This window comes from Cetorhinus maximus, chromosome 13, assembly GCF_964194155.1.
Source record: "Cetorhinus maximus chromosome 13, sCetMax3.hap1.1, whole genome shotgun sequence".
In the NCBI taxonomy this organism is placed as follows: domain Eukaryota; kingdom Metazoa; phylum Chordata; class Chondrichthyes; order Lamniformes; family Cetorhinidae; genus Cetorhinus; species Cetorhinus maximus.
This window is the reverse complement of record NC_135891.1, coordinates 78,830,723-78,852,605: the sequence shown is the minus strand read 5'-3', so window position 1 is coordinate 78,852,605 and position 21,883 is coordinate 78,830,723. Positions and strand designations below refer to the sequence as shown.

Below are 21,883 nucleotides of genomic sequence, written 5' to 3'. Positions count from 1 at the left end.
TTTGTGGGGGGGTCACATCAAATTAGCTAGGACCCATCTTAGTTACACCACTCAGATAGAAACCATAACACACATCACTTAGATAGGAGCCTGATGCAATTCTAATGACCAACTGAGAGGGATGTTGTCTGTGAGCACCATGTTCAATATAACCTGGCATGTACAAAGCAGAAGCCCTGTAGGGTAAGAGTTGAAGTTTACTTTATAGGGCTCAGAGAACAGTTGAGCTGCTCCAGGCCTCACTAAACAAGTTAGGTCTGCTGCCACCTCAGTCCCTTCACCCACCTTCCCAGTCCTGTGGGCACCTAATATCCACGGGCAGAGTGTTGGTGAGCTGCCTCTGGGCATCTATTTCAGGTGGCCATGTAAATAAGGCCCTGCCATTAAAATGTACCCAAGTCCTCTGACTGCAGCTCTGGGGAAGGTTGACCACATGCCCTGCCAGCTTCCTGTCTGGGAGTTAATGTTTCCCCTTTGTGGATGGATCCAGAATGACAAAGTCTTTTCATCAGGTCCTTGCAGAGATATTCAGGATCATGGGTCCTTAACAAGGTCAGGACAAGTTCAGCAGCACAGGGTCTGTAAATGTTAGGAACACATGGCTGCTATAGTGGTCTTGGCACATTGACTTGCATTTACAATACATCTTTTGCAACCACCAGATACTTCAGAGCAGTTTACAGCCAATTGTATACTTTTGAAGTCTAGTCACTGTGTAACGTAGGAACCACAGCAGCCAGTCTGCGCACAGCAAGCTCCCACAAACAGCAATGTGACAATGACCAAATAATATGTTTTTGTGATATGCTGATTGAAAGATGAATATTGGCCAGTACACCATGGACAGCTACCCTGCTCTTCTTCAAAATAGTGCCATTGAATATTTACGTCCATGTGAGAGGGAAGATAAGTATTTGGCTTAACATCTCATCTGAAGGATAGCACCTCCAACAATGCAGCTTTCCCCCAGCACTGCTCTGGGATGTCAGCCTCGATTTTTGTGCTTGAGGCCTGGGGCAGAATTTCATGCTTGTGACTGGGGTCTTGCCCCGCCAACAGGAGCCCCATGTAGCCTTAGTCACGGAATGCCCTATGAAATAAAGTGCCCATCAGGCACTTAACTGGCCAGTGTTGGGCTTTCCTAAGGATTAAGGACCCTAGAAGCAGTGGCAGCTGATGGTAATGCATCCACCCAAGGCCCAGAATCAACAAGGGACCCATGCCAAGGGTGATTGAGAGTGGGGTGGGAGCCTTCAGATTGTTGTCATAGGCAAGTGAGTAAGGGGGTCAGAGGCAAGGGCAGGGGGTGGATTTCAGCATCCCCACCCTTCCCAATGTTATGCCCCTTAATCAGGTACTGAGTGCCTTTGAATGAGGGACCTTCCTCTCATCCAGGGATACAGAAACAAACCCAACAGCAACACCTGAGTTTGACACACTAATTCGGCCGCGGGTCAGTGCAATCATCTGGCATTTTCTATCGTCCGCAGCTGTTCAACAGCTGAGTTAGCCATTACCTGCTTTGCAAGCATTGATCCAGCATGTGTTCGTGGTGACTCTCCAATCTCAATTCTTCCAGGTCTTTCCGTCTTCCCCGCAGCCAGCAGGGCCAATTTCACAAGGCACCTGTCGCCATCCCAATCACACACCTGTTAATAAACTGACACAAAACTGGGAAGCATTGAGATGGGACTAGGAGAGCAGGGAAACCTCAGCTGTCAACAGCTCGTGACAATCAGCAAGTCAGAAAAACAAGTCATATAAGAAGACGAGAAGTGTACCCTGACAACTCAGGAACGCGAGAGCCAAGATTATTAGAATTTTGTGATATATCCAACATCTGACAGCAAGAATAGAGACACACGCCAAATTATAGTCCTGCAGTCTCGACAAGAGAGACAGCAAGGAATATAAATGCTGTAATTAGATTAAACTCTGGATGCCAGATAGCAGGGAATGAATGGGGGATATTAAGCAGCTGGAAAAACAGAAATCAGAATCTAGTTTTTAAAATACATTTGAATTCTCCCTGAATTGCAAATCCTTTTGGCATAGTGAAAAGATCTAACATGATTATAGCACACAACCAGTCAAAAAACCAGCAGGAAAGATTGAGGGACAGTCAATCAGTGTTTTAAATTATAACATTGGAGATATTGCCTCAGAGGCCGAGATTGAGGATACAAAGTATTTTACAATTAGAGTAAGCTTTTTTTTAAGTAAAAAAAGCTAATGATATTGGGGTTTAGAGCACTAAATTATGAGGAGAGAATGCATAAACTTGGCTTGTATTCCCTTGGAGCTTAGAAGATTTGGAATGATCTGATTGCGGTCTTTAAAATATTAGAAGAATTCTCTAGGGTGGATACAGAGAAACAATTCCTGCTGGTGGGGGAATCAAGAACGAGCGGACATAATCCTAAAATCAGAACTAGGCCACTTAGGAGTGAGATCAGGATGCACTTTTTCACACAGGGTAGTGGGAATCTGGGATTCTCTCTCCCAAAAGACTGTGGATTTTGGAAGTCAACTGGAGCATTCAAAATCCGATTGATGGATTTTTATTCAATAAGGAATATGGAGCTAAGGCAGTTTAAGATGCAGATCAACCATGATACAAATGATTGATAGAACAGGCTTGAGGGGCCGAATGGCCTAATCCTTCTAAATTCCTGTTTAAATCTTAATTTTAAAAGGATTTGGAATATTGTTGACTGAGTAGCCAATATTTTTGAAAGATGCTTTTTAAATGACCAGAAATGATTGGAAGATTGTCGAAATCATAGTAAAGGAATCTCACATTCATTCTTCAAAAACATTGTGATCTTGACCCTTATTTTCATAAGCATTCATTCATTCTTTCTTTCTGGCACATGCACTGTGTTTTTCTGCCCTCATTACCAGTTGCAGTCAGCTGGCTATGATTTCCATCGATACTTGATACAGTGATGCTCCAATTGAAAGAAAAATAGTCACTTGGTAGCACAGAAGTTGAATATTGCTAAAAAGAGAGTCATGTTGTCGAAGCTTTTCATTTTGCACTTATCAGGACAGATACAAGAATGCCAAATTTCAAAAGGAACATCAATTTATACTGCACCCCTTTTCTCATGCAGTATAAATTGTTGTTCTCTTTGAAATTTGGTGTTCTTGTATTTGTCCTGGATGTAAGATGAAAAACTTTGACAGCATGTCTCTTTTTTCAGTAATACTGAAAGAAAAATCTTTGCCTTCACATAACATCATGGGAAGAATTTTCCGGTTGGCGAGCGGGGGTTGGGCTCGCTCGGCGACATGTAAAATGACGCGCAGTGGCGTCGGACGGGTGTCCTGACGTCACCGCACGTCATTTAGATTTTCAGTTCGGCGGGCATGCAGCTGAGTCGGCTGCATGCCCACCAAACTGTCAAAGGCCTATTAAGGCCCGTTCAAAACTAATTAACATAGTTAAATGAGCTGCCCGTCCAAACTTAAGGTTGGTGGGCAGGCAAAGAGCCCAGGCAGCCTTCGCATTTTTCATCAAACCTCATCCACGGGCGGGATGAGGTTTCATGAAGTTTTTATAAATTAAATAAAGTTTTCCATTAATGTTCCTTGACATGTCCCAGCTCCTGTGACACTGTCACATGAGGGGACATGTCTTATAATATTTTCTTTTCTGTATTTAGCTTTTAAAAACTTTAACTAATCTCCCTGAGGCACCTCTGTGCTCCCTGAGGCACCTCCCGACTCAAGGAATCCCCCCCTGCCCACACAGGGAGCGCTCAGTGCTTCCAGGTGAGCGTCATGCTGGGCGGGCCTTAAACGCCCACCCATGTAAAATGGCAGCGCACACCCGATCGGGGCGCCAATCGGGTGCGCACTTGCTCACGCCCACCCACGCAAAACCCCCCCAGCGGAGGGAAAGTTCAGCCCAATATCTCAGATGGCTGATGGCCTGAAGCAGGTTGGAGAGATAGTATTGCCGAACTGGAACTTAGTGTCCATTAGGGTAAGGGAAGCAGAGATTTGAACAAGCTCAAGTTTATGGAGGTAGGAAAATGGGAGGCCAGCCAGAAGTGCATTGGAATAGTCATGTCTAATGGTAACAAAGGCAGGAATGAGGGTTTCAGCTGCAAATAAGCTGAGGGTGAGGTGAACATGGGCGATGTTATGGAGGTGGAAGTACGTGGTCTGGTGTGGGTTTAGAAGCTCATCTGAGTGTCAAATCAGATACCAAGGTTGCGAATGGTCTGATTCAGCCTTACAAAGTTACCAAGGAGTGGGATGGAATCAATGCTTAGCGAATGGAGATTGAAGCTGGGCCCAAAGACAATGGCTTCAGTTTTTCCAGTATTTAAATGAATGAAGTTTCTGCTCATCCAGAATTGGTCATCAGCCAAGCAGTGGAACTGATCAGACATTGGAAGGATCGCGCCAGGTGGTGTTGAGGTAGAGCTACATGTCAACTCAATACAGTGGTTGTGGCCAGGAAACCTGATTTCGGAGAGATGCAAGAAAAATTAGCATAGATTTGGGAGTCAATAACAAGGATTTTGGAGAGGAAAGTGAGGTTGGATGTTGAGCTGGGATAGAGGGATCAAGTGATTTTTTTTTGGAGGGGGTATGAGAGTTGTGATGATGGCAAATTTGAAGGAGAGATGAATGGATAACGTTATCAGCTAACATGGCATCCAGGAAGGGAAGGTGGGTGATCAGCAGTTTATTGGGAATAGGCTTAAGGGAGCAGGAGATAAGTCTCGTGAGCAAGATAAGCTCAAAGAGGGCATGAGGGGAAATACAAGCTACAGAAAGATGTACATTCAGGTCTCAGACAGTGGACAACTTTAGGGGAAGATTGGCCTGGTGGACTTAGAGAAGAAGGCAGTTGAACTTCAATCTTTTATGAGGGATCATTCCACATGAACATGGTTGCCAATGGGTGGACATCCTAACTAGCCACCTACTAGGAGGCCTTTTGAACTGACTGAGAATCCCTTATATTGTGAGCTATTTAATTGGTGAGTTATGCCATATAATTTGGAGCCCACATCTGTTCTCCTGTTTCTTCTTGGCAGTGCGACCCAGCCTTACTTCAGTATGAATAGTAATGACTCCATTTGCATACATAAACCAGCAGCTTAATTATCATGTATGTTGCCAGTGATTTTCACAAGCTTATTCACTGTTCTGTCAGAGAATAGGACGTGGTATTATTAAAGAGAATTGGTTTTCTTTTGCATTCTCGTTCAGCCAAATGAAAACTGCAACAATGAGAACGTCTTTTTGTGTCTTAGCTGAGCTCCAGCCATGACCAGTGAAATCAGTGTTGCAGCACAGTGGATCTGCTTTTGTCCCAGGGTAGTGCTAATTCCTCCACTAATTCCTCTGCATAAAGAGTCTTTGTCTGCTCTACCTTTATAGCTCAGTTCCTTGGTTAGGCAAGAGCCTAGCGCTCTATGCTTTTCCCAGCCTTTGCTTTTCTCACAGCCCATTTCACTGTATCATCCAGGAGCTCATTCTGTGCCTTATCAGCTTCAGTCTGCATCATATCAGGAGAAAGCCTCATTACTGGAGTTAGTGATAAGTAAACTGAGGATCCTCAAAGGATGCAATTCAATGCTTGTACTGAATTAAGGGTACCTTGGGTATGTTTTATTGCATCTGAAGATCATATTTTGAGGCAATGTTAAATGAGCAGAGTGTTTTTTGTCCCTTCTAAATAATCTCTGAATTTTGTTTATCTGGGAGCGGGGGAGAAATGTCAGCCATCAAGATGGTGTGGGTGGGGCAGGCTTGATAGAGCAGCTGGTCTTTTCCTTATTCTTGTAAATTCACATGCTAAATTAAGAGGAAAGGTTTCATAGATTAGCCTTGTATTCTCTCAAGTATGGTGGTGTGTTACAGTTCATTCAGGGAGTCCGAGTTGCCAACATACACTTTTACACACATGTTGTAGCTTGGAACCATGGGGCTCCAACTTTCTTTCCATCACATGGCTGACCAGGAATCTCTCCTGCTCTTACCGCTTGTCATTGGTGTGTGTTGGAAGGATTTACAAGTTGATACTTGACCTGTTTGGCCACATTATGAATGCACTTTCCTTGACCATCAAGCCCTGGGGTGGGCCTCGAATGTGGAGCTTCTGGCTCAGAGGCAGGGACATTACCCATTGTGGCACAAGACCTCCCCTCTCAATTATAGAAGCTCTAAATAAGGTGTGATTATATGATTAAAATATTTGATAGGGTAAATAGAGATAAACTATTTCTTCTAATTGGGGCGTAATCTTAAAAGTGGAGCTAGGCCATTCAGGAAGCATTTCTTCACAAAAAGGGTAGCTGAAATTTGGAACCCTCTCTCCACCAAAAAGCTGTTGAGGCTGGGGAGGTCAATTGAAAACTTCAAAACTGAGTTTGATAGATTTCTATGACATAAAGGTGTTAAGGAATCAAAGCAGGTAGATGGTTTTAAGATCCAGATCACCCTCTTGAATGATAGAAAAGGCTCCTCCATGGGTTGAAAGGCCTCTTCGCACCCCTAATTTCCTCTGTATGCAAAGTGTTCTAGTGCAGCGGTCAATATTTTGGTCTGGGCACCAAAGTATCGTGGCCATGAATTTCCACATTTCTAACACTTTGTTTGACTGATGGTGCATAATTGGAGAAAATCAATGTTAGTTTAAAAAACAACCTGGGCTGTGTATTCACCCTGACTTTACCTGCTGTAGGTAAAGTCTCATTGGAAATCACTGCAAGCCTGGTGAAATTCAATGATCTATATCGCTCAGTTCAACAGCACTGGGACTGGAATACTGCAGGTGAAACTTCATTTTACCTTATCCTTCTGTTGAAAGAACACGTGCTACGATGAGTAAAATGGTTGCTTTACAAAGAGTTAAGAGGAAGAATTACAGATCGCAGGCCTGTAATAAACAATGAGCAGAGTGTGTTTAGCATAATACTTCATTATGTTTTATCCACAGGAAGAGCTTCCCTTCCCAGCATGCCACAATCTCGGCCTTCGCTGCAGTGTATATCTCGGTGAGTCTCTCATTTATTTGGGCCGACACTGGAGGAAGGAAGATTATATTCTACATGAAAATCCTGGACTCCTTGCAGTACAGTTATCACTCTTCTATTTATCTGAGCTTCCACAAAATCTCATTACATTCACTTTTCATAGAGTTTGAATGTCTCAAATTACTTCCCATTATGTGGAATCTCACTGGAGAGAATTTTCTCCCCATTGGGGGAGCTGAGCGGGAGCAGGCACAGGCTGCGTATCGCCATTTTAGATGGGTGGACCAATTAAGGCCTGCCCGGTGTGACACGCACCCGGAAGTGCTCAGCGCTACCTGTGCGGTTGGGCGGAGGAGGCTGAGTCGCATGTGTGCGCAAGAGCACAGAAATCTCCCTGAGGCAGCTCCGTGCCTCAGGGAGTTTAATTTCATAATCAAAAAGTCAATAAAAGATTTTTAAAAATTATTCGGACATGTCCCCTCATGTGACAGTGTCACATGAGCTGGGATATGTCTATGGATTTTATTAAAAACTTTTATTAAAGTTTAAAAACCTTCATGAAACCTCAACCAGCCTGTGGATGAGGTTTCATGATAAATGCGAAGGCTGCCTGGGCTCTTCGCCTGCCCAACAACCTTAAGGTTGGACGGGCAGCCCTGTTAATTCTTTTAATTGACATTTAAATGGCCTTAATAGGCCTTTGACAGTTCGGCGGGCGCGCAGCTGACTCCAGTGCGCTCTCGCCAACCTGAAAATCTGAATGACGCACAGTAACGTCAGGACGCACGCCCGACGTCACCGTGTGTCATTTCACGTGTTAGCGTGCGGGGCCCACCCCTGCACGCCGACCAGAAGATTCAGGCCACTGTTCCGAGTCATTCCCATTACATTTAACCTGAGTGTTCCCAATCCCCTTTGTAAATTTCGGATTTTAGATATTTTCTTGGCATAGAAACATTGACCAACACCTTAAATAGTCTGAGAGCTTATGTTCAGGAGAGTGACACTACCCAATATGTAATTGTAAATAGCATAGCCCTGAGGTGTAATAATAAGACTATCTTGTAATCTGAACCAGCCTTTGTGTCACTTTGCACCTGTCTTCACCTGCACTGCTCTGCCAGACTCTGTCTGGAATATTGCATTCAGCTCTGCATGTTGCACCTTAGGAAGGACAGATCAGCCATGGAGGGGGTACAGCACAGATTCACCAGAATGATACTAACACAACAACAACTAGTTATATTTATACAGTGCCGTAAACATTATAAGGTATCCCAAGGTGCTTCACAGGAGCATTATAATGCAAAATTAGACACCAAGCTACAAAAGACAATATTAGGGCAGATCATGGTCATAGAGGTAGGTTTTAAGGAGTGTCTTAAAGGAAGAAAGGGAGAGAGTTGGAGAGGTTTAGGGAGGAAATTCCAGAGCTTGGGGCCCACGCACTTGAAGGTACGGCCATCAATGGTGGAGTGATTAAAATCAGGGATGATCAAGAGACCAGAATTAGAGAAGTGCAGATATCGCAGAGGATTGTGCAGCTGAGAGAGACTGCAGAGATAGGGAGGGGTGAGAATTTTAAAATCGAGGCGTCACTTATCAAGGAGCCAGTGTAGGTTGGCAAGCACAGGGGTGACAGGCAAATGGGACTTGGTGCGAGTAAGGATGCAGGCAACAGAGGTTTAAATTACCTCAAGTTTATGGAGTTAGAATGTGGCAGACCAACTGGGACTGGGTGACCAACTCTCACGGAGAAAATTATGGGACATTCTGAGCATGGGAGCCCGTTGCATTGGAGGAGAGGGGGGTGCTGCCAGGGCTGTGAGAGTGGGAAGAGAGAACAGGTCTGTGAAAGTGTGCAAACAGGAGGAGAGTGGGTATTGCGCGTGCTCGAGATTTAAAGGACAGGGAAAATCCCGTGAAATAAGGGACGGTTGGTCACCCTGAACAATGAGACCATAGGAATAATTCAGCCTAGAGGCAATGAGGCATGAATGAGGGTTTCAGCAGCAGATATGGAATCAGGTGATGTTACATCGGTGAAAATGGGCATTCTTAGTGATAGCGTGGGTATGTGGACAGAAGCTCATCCTGAGGTCAGGTATGAAACCAAGGTTGCAAACAGTCTGGCTGAGTCTCAGACAGCTACCAGGGAGAGTGATGGAGTCGATAGCTGGAGAATGTAGATTGGAATGGGGACTGAAGACAATGGTTTTGAACCGTCCATTATTTAATTGAGGGAGATTTCTGCTCATCCAGTACTGGATATCAAATAAGCAGTCCGATAATTTAGAAACATTGGAGGTGTCAAGAGAGGTGGCAGTGATGTAGAGCTAGGTGTCATCAGCGTATACGTGAGAGTTATGCTGTAATTTTAGATGATGTTGCCAGGGGCGATATGTAGATGAGAAATGTGGGGATTGGGGGCAAGGATAGATTCTTGGTGACATCAGAGGTAACAGCATAGGAACTGGAAGAGAAGCCAATGCAAGTGAAATTCTGGCTACGATAAGATAGATAAGAATGTAATGAGGCAAGTACAGTCCCACACAGCTGGAGGAGAACAGTTGGAGGGGGATGAAGCGGTTAACCATGTCAAAGGCTGCAGACCAGTCGAGAAAGATTAAGAGGGATAGTTTACCTTTGTTATAGTCACATAGGATGTCATTTGTGAGTTGGGCTTAGAGGATTAAATTATGAGGGCAGGTTGCTTAAATTTGTCTTGTTTTCCCATGAGATTTGAAGGTCACAAGGTGACCTGATCAAGGTGTTTATAACATTAAAAGATAAAATGATAAGGCAGAAATGGAGAAACTATTTTCTCTAATGGCAGAATCAAGAATGACAGGACACAATTTTAAAATAATTGCTAGGCCATTTAGGGGGACAATCGGGAAGCACTTTTTCACACACAGCATGGCAGGAATATGGAATTCTCTTCATCAAAAGTCTGTAGTGGTGTAACAATTGGAGCTTTCAAGACTGAGATCGCTAGATGTCAGTGTAAGGATATCAAGAGATATGGAGCTAAGGCGTGTGAATGGAATTGAGATAGAGATCAGCCATGACCCAACTAAATGATGGAACATGTTGAGGGACTGAACAAAACCTTTATGCTTTTTTTTCAGATGTACTTTAACTCGACGATATCTGACTGCACCAAACTCCTAAAGCCAGTGCTGGTTTTTGCCTTTGCAATTGCTGCAGGTATTTGTGGCCTGACCCAGATTACCCAGTACAGGAGCCATCCAATAGATGTATATGTGGGCTTCATCTTTGGGGCGGGGATCGCTGCGTATCTGGTGAGTGACCAATAGCATAGAGCCTGTCACATAATCTTGTAAATGCTGCATTGGCCGGTTATGGGGAGGGAATTATTCTCGGGGACCAGTCTCTGCAAGACCTCTCTCACTCTGTCACCTCTCTTCTAAATGGGCACCTGCGAAAGTTACGGTGAGCTATCAGGAGATGCTCTGAGCAGATTCACCCCTGTGGAATCTCAATGGAAGTAATCGAAGAGAATCTAAAAATGAACTAAAACAAATCTTTTCAGGTATGCAACCACTTTCAGAACTTCGGGATGTCCCAAAACATTTTACAGCCAACTGTAAACTTTTGAACTGTCGTCACTGTTGCCATGTTGGGGAACGTGGCAGCCAATTTGCACATAGCAAGATCCCACATGCCATCAGATGAGGTAAATGACAAGATAATTTGTTTGTTTAGTGATATTGGTTGAGGAATAAATGTTGGCCCAGGATACCTAGGAGAACTCCCCTGCTCTTCTTCAAATAATATCGTGGGACCTTTTAGGTCTATCCAAGAGGCCCAGTGTGGCCTCGGTTTAACATCTCACCTGAAAATTGCCATCACCAACTCACTCAGAATTGTACTGGAATATCAGCCTAGATTATGTCCTCCGTTCTCTGGAGTGGGACTTGAATCCATGGCCTTCTAACTCACAGAGGAGACTGTTACTGACTGAGCCACAGATGATATCTGGCAGATTGAAAGGTAATGGCCCAAAGCTTCCAGTCTCCAGGTCGTTGGGGACCCTGTGGAAGTCCTGACGTACTTACCTATGTAAGAATTTCCAGGGAAGTTTCAGCTTCCAATGGACATTTCCCCTCCTCCCCGGGGCCCTCTGCAAATGTCTTCAAATCTGAACTAGAGGAGAGTCTTCAGATAGTTCCAACTTACTTACCTGAATAGTCACCCATGGAGTGTTAGACAGATTAAAACCTAGTCTAACTCCTGGGTAACTACAGAACTGACCCTCTAATTTCTGCCCCTAACCCACCAAAACCTACTTGATCCCACACAAGCCCCCAAACTAACAAACCCCCCTGACCTGACATGCCTCAACTACCCCCCACAACCCAACCCGACTAAACCAACCCCCCCTTGACCACCCGTCTACCCACAGATCAAACCGCCCCCCAACCCCCACCCCCCCAGACCTGGCTACGTCCCTCCCCTGAATTGACTACCTGACTACGCACCCCACTACTCCTGACACAACTACCCCTAGACCTGACCACCACCTTTCCCACCTTTCCCACATGCCACCCTGCCCACCTACCACATGCCCCACTCCACTTACACACCTGCCACCTCACCCATCCTATGCACCTACCCACTTACCTCACCTAACCTACTTACCTCACTCATTCACCCACTCTCTCATCCACTCACTGTCGTTCAAACTAGACATTTATACATCCCATATGGCAGCTAGCACTATAAAGAGGGGGTGTGTCCTGTCTTCTCTCCACCCCACCGCCCCCGCCTTGCAGCCCCCGACTCCAATCAGCTGCGACAGAGCTCTCTGAGGGACACGACACTCCATATTTCTGGAAAAGCCGGGCTTGGAAGGTCCCAATGAAATGTGGAGCAGTGTCAAGTCGGCGGGGGGGGATGTTCAAGTGGAGCAGCAATCAGATGTTGATTGCCACTCCTCGTAGATCTGGGCCATTGATCCCAATCAGGCGTAGCACCTTTCATCAAGCCTGTCCAGACTTTTAACTGATTAACAGTCCAGAAGCTCCAGTACTGCCAGTGTTCTGTTTATAGACCTATTACAATTGATCTTTTTTCTAATTTTTACCACAGTCGTCATCGCTGCGCTAAAGCATTTTGATTAAACGTAACCCACTTCCAGCCTGAGTGAGTGAATATTTATTAATGAGGCAGTTTCTGATTCTGTACAATCAATAAGAAACACTAGAATGGGGACACAATATGCCCTGGAACCATAGATTCTCATTAATTAGGCATCGAGAGACATTAGCAGGAAATTATCTTATCATTAGAGTACTTATATTCCAAATCTGAGCTTCGTCCCTTCAAAATCAAGGCATCAGAATCAGACTTAATACCCTTTCAATTTTCATTTTTGTCAAGGTAACTTCATAAATTATATGAAGATGCATTTTAGCAGAGTTAATGTCACACCACCATGTGTTTATACATTTAGAAAAAGCATTCACTGTATCAGAATCGAACTATTCCCATTTCAGGTAACCAGGGTCAGGACAAGCATTTCCAGACCAAGTACAGCACAGCTAAGTACAGGGTAAAGTTCTCTGTGATCTACCCCAACAGCATTAACTCAATCCAACCTTAGATGATCATTTCATATTGAGGCAGTGTGACATTCTTTTCCAATTTCCTGCCTAAGTCATGCTGTAGCCTTTATGAATAAGACCAATTAGTGATGGGTTCTAAAGGCTCATACCCACACTTATTTTACATAGATTCCTTACAGTCGATAGATTGGGATAAGCGGGTTGGATACAAGAAGATATCGAGTAGAATGGGCCTATATTCTCTGGAGTTTATAGGAACATGTAAAATTCTTAAAGGCCTTGATTCAGTTTCCCCTGGAAATGGAGCCTAGAACTAGGGGGTCATAGACACTGAATAAAGGGGTCAGCCATTTAGGACTGAAATAAGGGGGAACTTCTCCTCTGAGGGGTGTGAAATTTTTGAAAGTCTCTACCTCAGAGGGCTGTGGATGCTCAGTTATTAAGAATATTCAGCACTGAGATCGATAGATTTTTGGACTTTAAGGAACTCAAGGGTAGTGGGGAGATGAGGTAGTGGATCAGCCATGATCTTATTGACTTAAGGAGCAGGCTCTGGGGGGTCAAATGGCCTCCTGTTGTTCTTATGTCCTTATGTTTCTATATAGACTGGACTGGATTTGATTCCAGGTTCTATATATGAAAGGCTCTGTATCTAACTCATTGTGCCACTCAGTTCTCCCCTCACACCTCAATTTTATGATAAAAGCAAAATATTACAGATGCTGGAAATCTAAAATAAAACAGAAAATGCTGGAAGAACTCAGCAAGTCTGACAGTGTCTGTGGAGAGTTAACGTTTCGAGTCTGTATGCCCTTCTTCAGAGCAGGGAAGACCTCCAGAGGAGATGAGGTCAGTGACAGTCCTGGAAACAATGGCTTGATGTTCGGTGGTGGGGTCATGGTCCAGGGGGAGGTAGGAGGAAGTATCTGAGAGTTGGCACTCAGCCTCTGTGAGGTAGAGGTCAGTACACCAGACAACAACAGCACCGCCCTTGTTGGCAAGTTTGATAACAAAGTCAGGGTTGGATCTAAGAGAACGGAGTGCAGCAAGTTCAGAATGAGACAGGTTAGAGTGGGTGAGAGGGGCAGAGAAATTGAGGCAGCCGATGTCACGCCGATAGTTCTCAGTGAAAGGATCAAGAGCAGATAAGAGGCCAGAGGGAGGGGCCCAGGTAGAGGGACAATACTGGCAGCAGGTGAAAGGATCCATTGAATGGGGGGAGGACTCCTGCCCAAAGAAGTGAGCGCAGAGACAAAGGCAGCGGAAGAAGAGTTCAGCATCGCACCGAGCCCAAAATACATTGAGATGGGGGCATAAGGGTATGAAACTAAGCCCTTTGCTGAGCACAGAACGTTCAGCATCAGAGATGGGAAGGTCAAAAGGTATGGGGACTACACGGTGAAGGCTGGAGTTAGAAGACGGGATGGGGTCAGAGGGACAGGAAGAGTGGAGGGTCCTGGATGGGCATTGATATCAATAAGCTGATGGAGCTTCTGTTCCTTTGCACCTGAAAGGAAGAGAAAAAGTTTCTTGTTAACGTATCGGATGAAATGAAGAATAAAATTAAACTGGAGGCAAGAACAGCTTTGAGATAGGGTGAGGCAGTGCTGCTGGAGGGAGAGGTCGAGTGGGTTAATATGGCGGCACATGGCACTGAGTGTTGATCTCAGGATGCGACGAGAACAGCAGTCCGATGAGCGTTGTATGTCCCGGAGATACCTGTAATCCTGGATGGATTTGAAACATGAGGGATGGAACTTCAGTTGGAATCCACGTGGGGTAAGTTGGAGACGGAGACAGTCACTGAGGAAGGAAATATGGCTGTGAAAGCGAGTTTCCGCTTGTCAAACACCAGGAGAGAAATGGAAAGCAATGAAGGTGAACAGGGCAAAAGAGACAAGCGGAAATCCTGTCAGAGAGAAGAGCAGTACTTCTTCAAAGTAGGCATTCCTGGAAGAGAAGCAGTAGTGAATTAAACACTAAGATAAAAGCAAAATACTGCGAATGCTGGAAATCTGAAACATAAACAGAAAATGCTGGAAAACCCCAGCAGGTCTGACAGCAGCTGTGGAAAGAGAAATAGAGTTGACATTTTGCGTCTGTATGACTTTTCTTCAGCTCTAAAGAAGGGTCATACAGACTCGAAACATCAACTCCGATTCTCTCTCCACCGATGCTGTCAGACCTGCTGAGTTTTTCCTTTCAGTTTTTATTCCTCAATTTTATGATCTAGAACCAGAAAAGCTATCGACATCAACTTGCATTAATATTGCGCCTTTAACCTAATAAAATGTTCCAGGTACCTCATAGGAACTAGCAATACCAAACAAAAATTGCCACCAAACCACACAAGGAGATATTAGAAAATGAAGAGGTAGGTTTTAAGAAATATCTTAAGGAGGTGAGAGAGCTAACAAAGCAGAGTTATAAGGAGGGAATCCCAGAGCTTAGGACCTCAGCAGTTGAAGTAGCTTGCATTGGCAGAATGATGAAAATTGGGAATGCTCAGGAGGCCAGAATTAGAGGCATGTGAACATCTCAGAAGGTTGTGGGGCTGGAGGAGGTTACAGAGATAGGAAAAGCAGGGTGAGGCCACAGAGGGATTTGAAAACAAGGATGGGAATTTTAAAATTTAGGCATCGTGTAACAAGAGCCAATGTAGATCAATAAGGTGATGGATGAATGGGTCTTCATGCACCTTGTTAGTAGGTGGATAGTAGATTTTACAATTAGTTCATGTTTATGGATGCCGTAAGATGGGAGGCTGCCTAGGAGAATATTGGAATAGCTGCATTTGCTGCCAACCGGCATCTTTATAGGGGGGCAATGTGCGATATGAACACAGCTTATTTGCTTTCATGAACTATGTACCATGCATCTGAATAAAATGGCACAAGTGTCAATAAAATGCTTGTGAGCTAGATATTCTGAACCAAGTGATATGTGGGATCCGTGGAATCCACAAACGCAGAGCATATTGCAATAACTTGAGTTAGAAAGCAAAATGAGTTGACGGTGTGCTGGGCAAACTGATGCATGCACATCATTAGATTTCTGAGCCTACGCAGAGCAGTGTGCATGGGCAGATGGGTTTGGGCAGCCATCTTGCAGGACCATGCTGCATTGGCAGGAGGCACGGTGTATCGGAATATCAGATCAGGATTTATACAAATGCCAAGCTTTGTTAGAATATCTCACTGTTTTGCTCATATGTTGATCTAGGAGAAGAGGGAATGATAATGGCCCTTAGTTATTCTTAGATTAATGATATTTTGTGCCATCCAGGGAACCACAAAGAAATTAATGCTGCTTTGTTGCTCGTCCTCTTGACTGCATCGCTGTTGCTGCTGTTCACTAGGTTCCTCATCTGTTTCTTTCATCCTTCAGTGAGCCCATCTGGCAAGGGCCAATCAAATTACAAGTCAAGACCAACAAAAGTTGCACCTTGCTAGGTACACTACAGAGCGAAGGGACAGGTTGGATAGTGAAATAATTCATTGTTGCCCACTGCAATATCTGCCAACTAGTTGTTTCCATGGAGACCTTTACCACAGTGTTGGCTATCGGCATTAATTATACATCTGGACTTGACAAGTGATGAATGTTCTAGGATAATTATAGCTTAGCAAATGTTACAACAATATACTGGTTTATTGAAGCAACTCTTAATGTGTATTTTTTATGAGACTTGAGAAAGGATGAGTGCTATTCACAGAGTACTGTCTTGTCAGAAGTAAATACAATAATTAACTGAGACTTAAAACATCACCCTAACAAATATGGGATTTTATATGTGAGGACATTGCCATTTGAAAGGGGCTGCAGGCCACCATTAGAAAAGTACACACTATGTGGTACCATTTATTAGAATGTTTTACAAACCTGGAAGTAGGAAGAGGCCATTCAGCCCCTTGAGTCTGTTCCACCATTCAGCTACATCATGGCTGATCCAAACGTCAGCTTCATTTACCCATCTTCGCTCTATATCCTGTGCTGAGCTCACTTAACAAAAACTTAGCCATCTCAGTCTTGAAGATTTCAATGGACCCTTCGCATCCACAGCCTTTTGGGGGAGAGAATTCCAAATTTGAACTACATTGTGTGAACAAGTACACCCTGATTTCATTCCAAAAAGACCTAGCTCCAACCCCCTCCATCAGAGGAATCTTTTTCTCTATTTACTCAATCAAATCCCTTTATCATGTTAAAGACCTAATCATTTCATCTCTTCAACCTTTTATATGCAAAAGAGTACAAGTCAAGTTTTGCAACCCATCCCCAGTAATTTACGTCTTTAAGCTACTGAGAAGAAGCATTTGTCTCACATCAAGATGGAAAAGATATGCTGATAACGTTAGATTAAGTAAGGTGTGAGGAGGCTCATTGTAGCACAGACCAGTTGGGCTGAATGGCCTGTAAATTCAAGACTATTCTTGTGAGCTCCTACAATTCTGTTAAATGCAAATAGTGGGCTTGGTGCACTGAAGAGATTGAGGTGAATGCCCCCTCAGTGGAGAAGGTCAGCATGTCCAATGAAGTTATGATGGTGCAGGGACAGAGAGTGAGAATATCCAGTGCCCACGTTACATTGAAGAGAAATTGGATTCAGGGTTGTAAGGAAGAGTTTAATTACCTGGCATTAACATAGCTCATCACGGCGAAGACAATATGTTTTGAAATTAAGAAGTGTTTTGATCTTTTTCATCTTCAATACAGATGTTCCTTAATTTCAAAGCTTAAAACTCAATCATATCTCTGTCACAAAGATTGGAAATTATTGTCCCTTCTTTTACTTTTACAGGGATTTCATGCTGTGGGTAACTTCAAGGCCTCGGAGGACGCTTCTCCTGCGAAACCTCCTCCTAAGGGTGGGCTTAGGCCCCTGACACATCTACGCCACGACTCTGTCTATCAGCAAAGCAAATCCCTCAGCACGGATGAACTGAATCCGCAGCCAAGGCTTGATGGTCTGGATCACCACTTAGCACAACGAGAGAAAAATTCCCTAAACAGCCTGAAACGTGCCAGTGTCGATGTGGAACTACTGGCGCCACGCAGCCCAATGGGCAAGGAAAACATGGTGACATTCAGTAACACTTTGCCCCGTGTCAACACGCCAAATCTGGATGAAGCTGCCCGGCGCCATATGACAATCCACGTCTCGATGGACGCCTCTCGGTCCAAGCAGCTCATTTCCCAATGGAAGCAGAAGTCAATTGATAGCATGTCTTTGGATCATGACCCGACTATCAGCCAATCTCAGCCCCAAATGAGGACAGCTTTGGAGCTGAGGGGTACAGGATTTGATCAGGATGAGCCAACGCCTTCATCTCTGTATCCCACAGTGCAAGCCAGGAACTCCGACAGAGCAAGTGGCGCACGGGTACTGATCCAGTCAAGGCCTGGACCCTCACAGCTGGTTCATATTCCTGAAGAGACCCAAGGAAGTATCAGCACCTCCCCCAAAAGTAACTCAGCTCGGGCAAAGTGGATGCTCATGGCGGAGAAGGGGGGAGTCCCGAGACCCAACAACCAGCCACGCATCATGCAAGTCATTGCCATGTCGAAACAACAGAGCATGATAACGGTAACGCCAAAACACTCTGAGGGGTCAAGTAGCTCAGACTCCTTGCACTACAAATCCCCTTCCGAGCGCGACTCCTCAAGTATTGTCACAGTCGATGCCCATGGGTCCCATCCAATAGTGCATGTCTCTTCTGGAAATGGCAGTGTGGGACCCTGGGAATGGAAGTCTCCTCAGGGCAGTACAGATGTTCACGATGCCTATGAGTTGAATGACCTGAATAGGGACTACAGGAGCTATAGGTCAGCCAAAAATAGTGGCATCTCTCCTGGCTCTTCTGCCAGTGACCTTGAGCAGGAAGATACTCGTTTCTGCAGTGTTGCCACAATCAATGTCGCGGGAGCTGAGAGGAGTGAGACCAATTCAGAGACACTGACCATTGCCTCTAGCCGGGACTCAACACTAAGGAGAAAACCCAACCCCGTATTCCTAGGTGAGCGGGAAGCCAGCACAGATAGTGATCAGGATGCTTACTTCAAGAAACTTCAAGCCAACAGGAGATTCAAAGACTGAACAGGGCCTTTAAAATGGAGAGGCATCTCTTGTACATATCCTATTGAAACTTTCAGGGTACCCAGCTCCCTATAATGCTTTACTCTTGAGAATTGAATATCCATATGAGAATTGACTATCCATGCAATACATTTATTCCCACATTGAACAAACTGGGAGTATTAAAACAGTTTCCATGGAGATCTCTGTTTTCAAACTTATCCAGCTGATAATTCATACCCTTCTTCAAAACTGATTTCATTGCAGCTTGAGCCTTTCCTTGACTTAGAAAACAAGCCAAAGGCTAGCAATAGAGTTCCAGGTCTAAATGCCCAAGACCCTTCATGAGATATTGGTCAGCTATTGTTAAGAAAGAAGGAATTACATTTACTAGCACCTTTCACAACCTCAGGATGTCCCAAAGCGCTTTGGAGCCAATTAATTACTTCAGAGGCCAGGCTGTATGGGCCATTTCAACTCGCATGTTACTTGTGTTCTTATCTACTTCAGACTTATGGAATTGTAGTCTTGTATTTAAGTTGTGGTTTTAAATTGGTAATGGTTAAAGAAGCAAGAAATGAAATTCGTGTAATTAGTGGTTGACCCAATGGCGTAATACTATTTAATATGCTGATCAGCATTCTGAGTCAAGCATGGTACTTTGTAGAAGACAGGTGGACAGTAATGACTTTGTATACCTGTGCCAAACAGTAACCAACCCTTGCAAAATAAGTGTTGGCATGAACTTGCAGATAGTTTAATTGTATAAGGGATAGTTGGGTGCTAAAATTTTCTGATTGACATGGTTATTGATTGTAAATTGGCAAGCAAAGCGATCTCGCTTGACTTGCTAGAACAAGGCAGCAATCTTGAGCTAAGATAAACTGAACAAAGGCAAAATACTGGATGCTGGAAATCTGAAATGAAAATGGAAAATGCTGGAAATGCTCAGCAGGCCAGGCAGCAACTGTGGAGAGAGAAACAGGGTTGAAAGGTCAACTTACAACATTAACTCTATTTTTATCACCCCAGATACTGCCTGACCTGCTAAGTATTTCCAGCATTTCCTTTTTTCTAAATTTAAGAACAATTGTGAATTAATCCCAACATATGATCTCTATGATATGGGAGAATATGAAGCACCTGAAACAGATCTACTGTAAACAAGCTATCAGGTCTATATGTAGGACATGTATTGTCCAATTTTGAAATGCAAGCAATATATAGGAATGCAATATATTAATTAGATATTAGGGTCCATGTTAATACCTACATCAACTGGGATGTGGATGACAAATGATGCTGTCTGTAGTGTATTTCCTTTTAGGTTAAATTTGAGGTTTGCACATCATAATCCCACAGTTCAAGATTGACCAAGGCTCTTCCCAGTGCCAGCTCTGTGACTTGTTACCTCATTGTCAGATTGAATCTAAGCAATTCTCAGCCACTTGCTGAAGATCAGTCCAATCCATAGGTGTCACACCTTTGAACACCCACCTCCCCCTGCCAAGATTCACACTGATGTCAGAACTGTACAGAAAAACATAGCAACAGGAGTAGGCTGAACAGGAATTAACCCCTCGAGCCTGCTTCAGCAACTAACAGCTACTGTACTCTCCTTTTGTGGAAGATTGGGAGGGGTGGAAAATGAGGATTCAGTGCTGTGGAAAACAGATGAATTGGGAAAGAGGAGCAGTTAGCCTTTGACCTCTTCAGGACGGAATGGCAGCTTTGCACAGAATTACGATAATGTTTTCTTTGTTCCAGCTAAAGTTTCAGTTGCTGAACCTTTTTGTGATGTTACAGTTGCCTGTGAACCTCTTAATGACCAGAATTAGAAATGTATAGAGTCATTTTTATGAATGTCACTGGCTTGTTCTGAAAGCTATACAGAATGTTTACTTGTAACTTAATCTGAAAATAATAGTCGCCTGCTTAATGTTTAGTAACACGTGCTCATGTTAGACAGGATGATTGGTCAGTTTTTTTAAGCATAGTAAAGTCAGCTCACTCAAAGCTGGAGTCAACCCCCTTGGACCTCTAGAAGGAGTTTGCACTACAGCAACTATGCCATTCATTCTAGAGGATTCCATGAGGGAGTGGGGCAGTCGAGATTCAATGCTGGGTAAGATTGTCAAAGATGGGTAGAGAGTTTATCAGTCAGCGACAGGCTGAGTGGAGATGGAATATTCCAGAATACTTGGAAATGATGGACCGATGGACTGTCCATCAGTATAGATGGCCACTGTCAGTCAGATACATGACACCGCCAGATGAAGCAGAGACAATAAAGGGTTGAACTGAGTTAAAGTTAATTCCATGATATTGGGAAACTGGAAGCCCAAGTGGCTGAACACAGGTACACTCATGGAAACCCAGCATTTAAAAAAGTGGTTGTGTAAATAGAACTTTACTAAGAAGGCGAATACTAGTTGTAAACAGCACTTCTTCTAGTGATTGTCTGAATTATTACTGTTTATAGAATAACTTTGTTATTAATTGTGAGGAATGATATGCCTGATTTAGTGATTATTGTGCTCTATGTTAGTGATTTTAATGATAGGTCTTGATGTACTGAAGTATTTTGTACTTTAAACGTGTCATTTTGACAGAAAGAAGCTTTAGAATTAATGGTGAATTCAATAAACACTGTTTTAAAAAATAGTGTGCATTAAATAAGTCTCCTCTGCCTCTGAGGAGCAACACTGCCTCAGTTCCTTTTCAGTGTTGTTACTCAGCCTCGATTTTAATCGTTCCTCCATTGGTGGCCATGCCTTCAGCTGCCTGGGCCCTAAGCTCTGGAATTCCCTCCCTAAATCACACTGTCTCGATCCTTCTCTTCTTTAAGATGCTCCTTAAAACCTATCCGATTGACCAAGCTTTTGGTCACCTGTCCTATTTTCACCTGATGTGGCTGAGTGTTAAATTTTGTCTAATAATGTTCCTGTGAAGCACCTTGGGATGTTTTTAGTATGCCAAAGGTGCTATATAAATGCAAATCACAGCAGAAAGGTGGGAAGATGAATGGAGCTGTTGAGATGAGGAATACAGTATTGGAAAATGGAAGCTCTTTCACTCTGTACCCAATGATATACACCAAGTACTAACATGTCACATACAGCATATGCCAGACAGATTTTTCTTCTCTGTTGCTATAACAACATAAGGAAGCTGGATCAGTAAACTACCTGCCCCGGAGCATCAATGTAAACAAC

At 43.9% G+C, this 21,883-nt stretch overlaps 1 protein-coding gene across 1 annotated transcript in view; it reads left to right on the top strand.

The window, feature by feature from the left end:
- The window catches only part of LOC144688735 (phospholipid phosphatase-related protein type 3-like), a 103,683-nt gene extending 82,309 nt beyond the window's left edge, over positions 1–21,374 (top strand). Inside the window, exons 6-8 of the mRNA XM_078555630.1 lie at positions 6,965–7,022; positions 10,133–10,306; positions 17,394–21,374. Coding sequence (XP_078411756.1) covers positions 6,965–7,022; positions 10,133–10,306; positions 17,394–18,689 — 1,528 coding nt within the window. The 3' untranslated portion in view covers positions 18,690–21,374. The remainder of the gene's footprint in view (positions 1–6,964; positions 7,023–10,132; positions 10,307–17,393) is intronic.
- Positions 21,375–21,883: the final 509 nt, after the last annotated feature.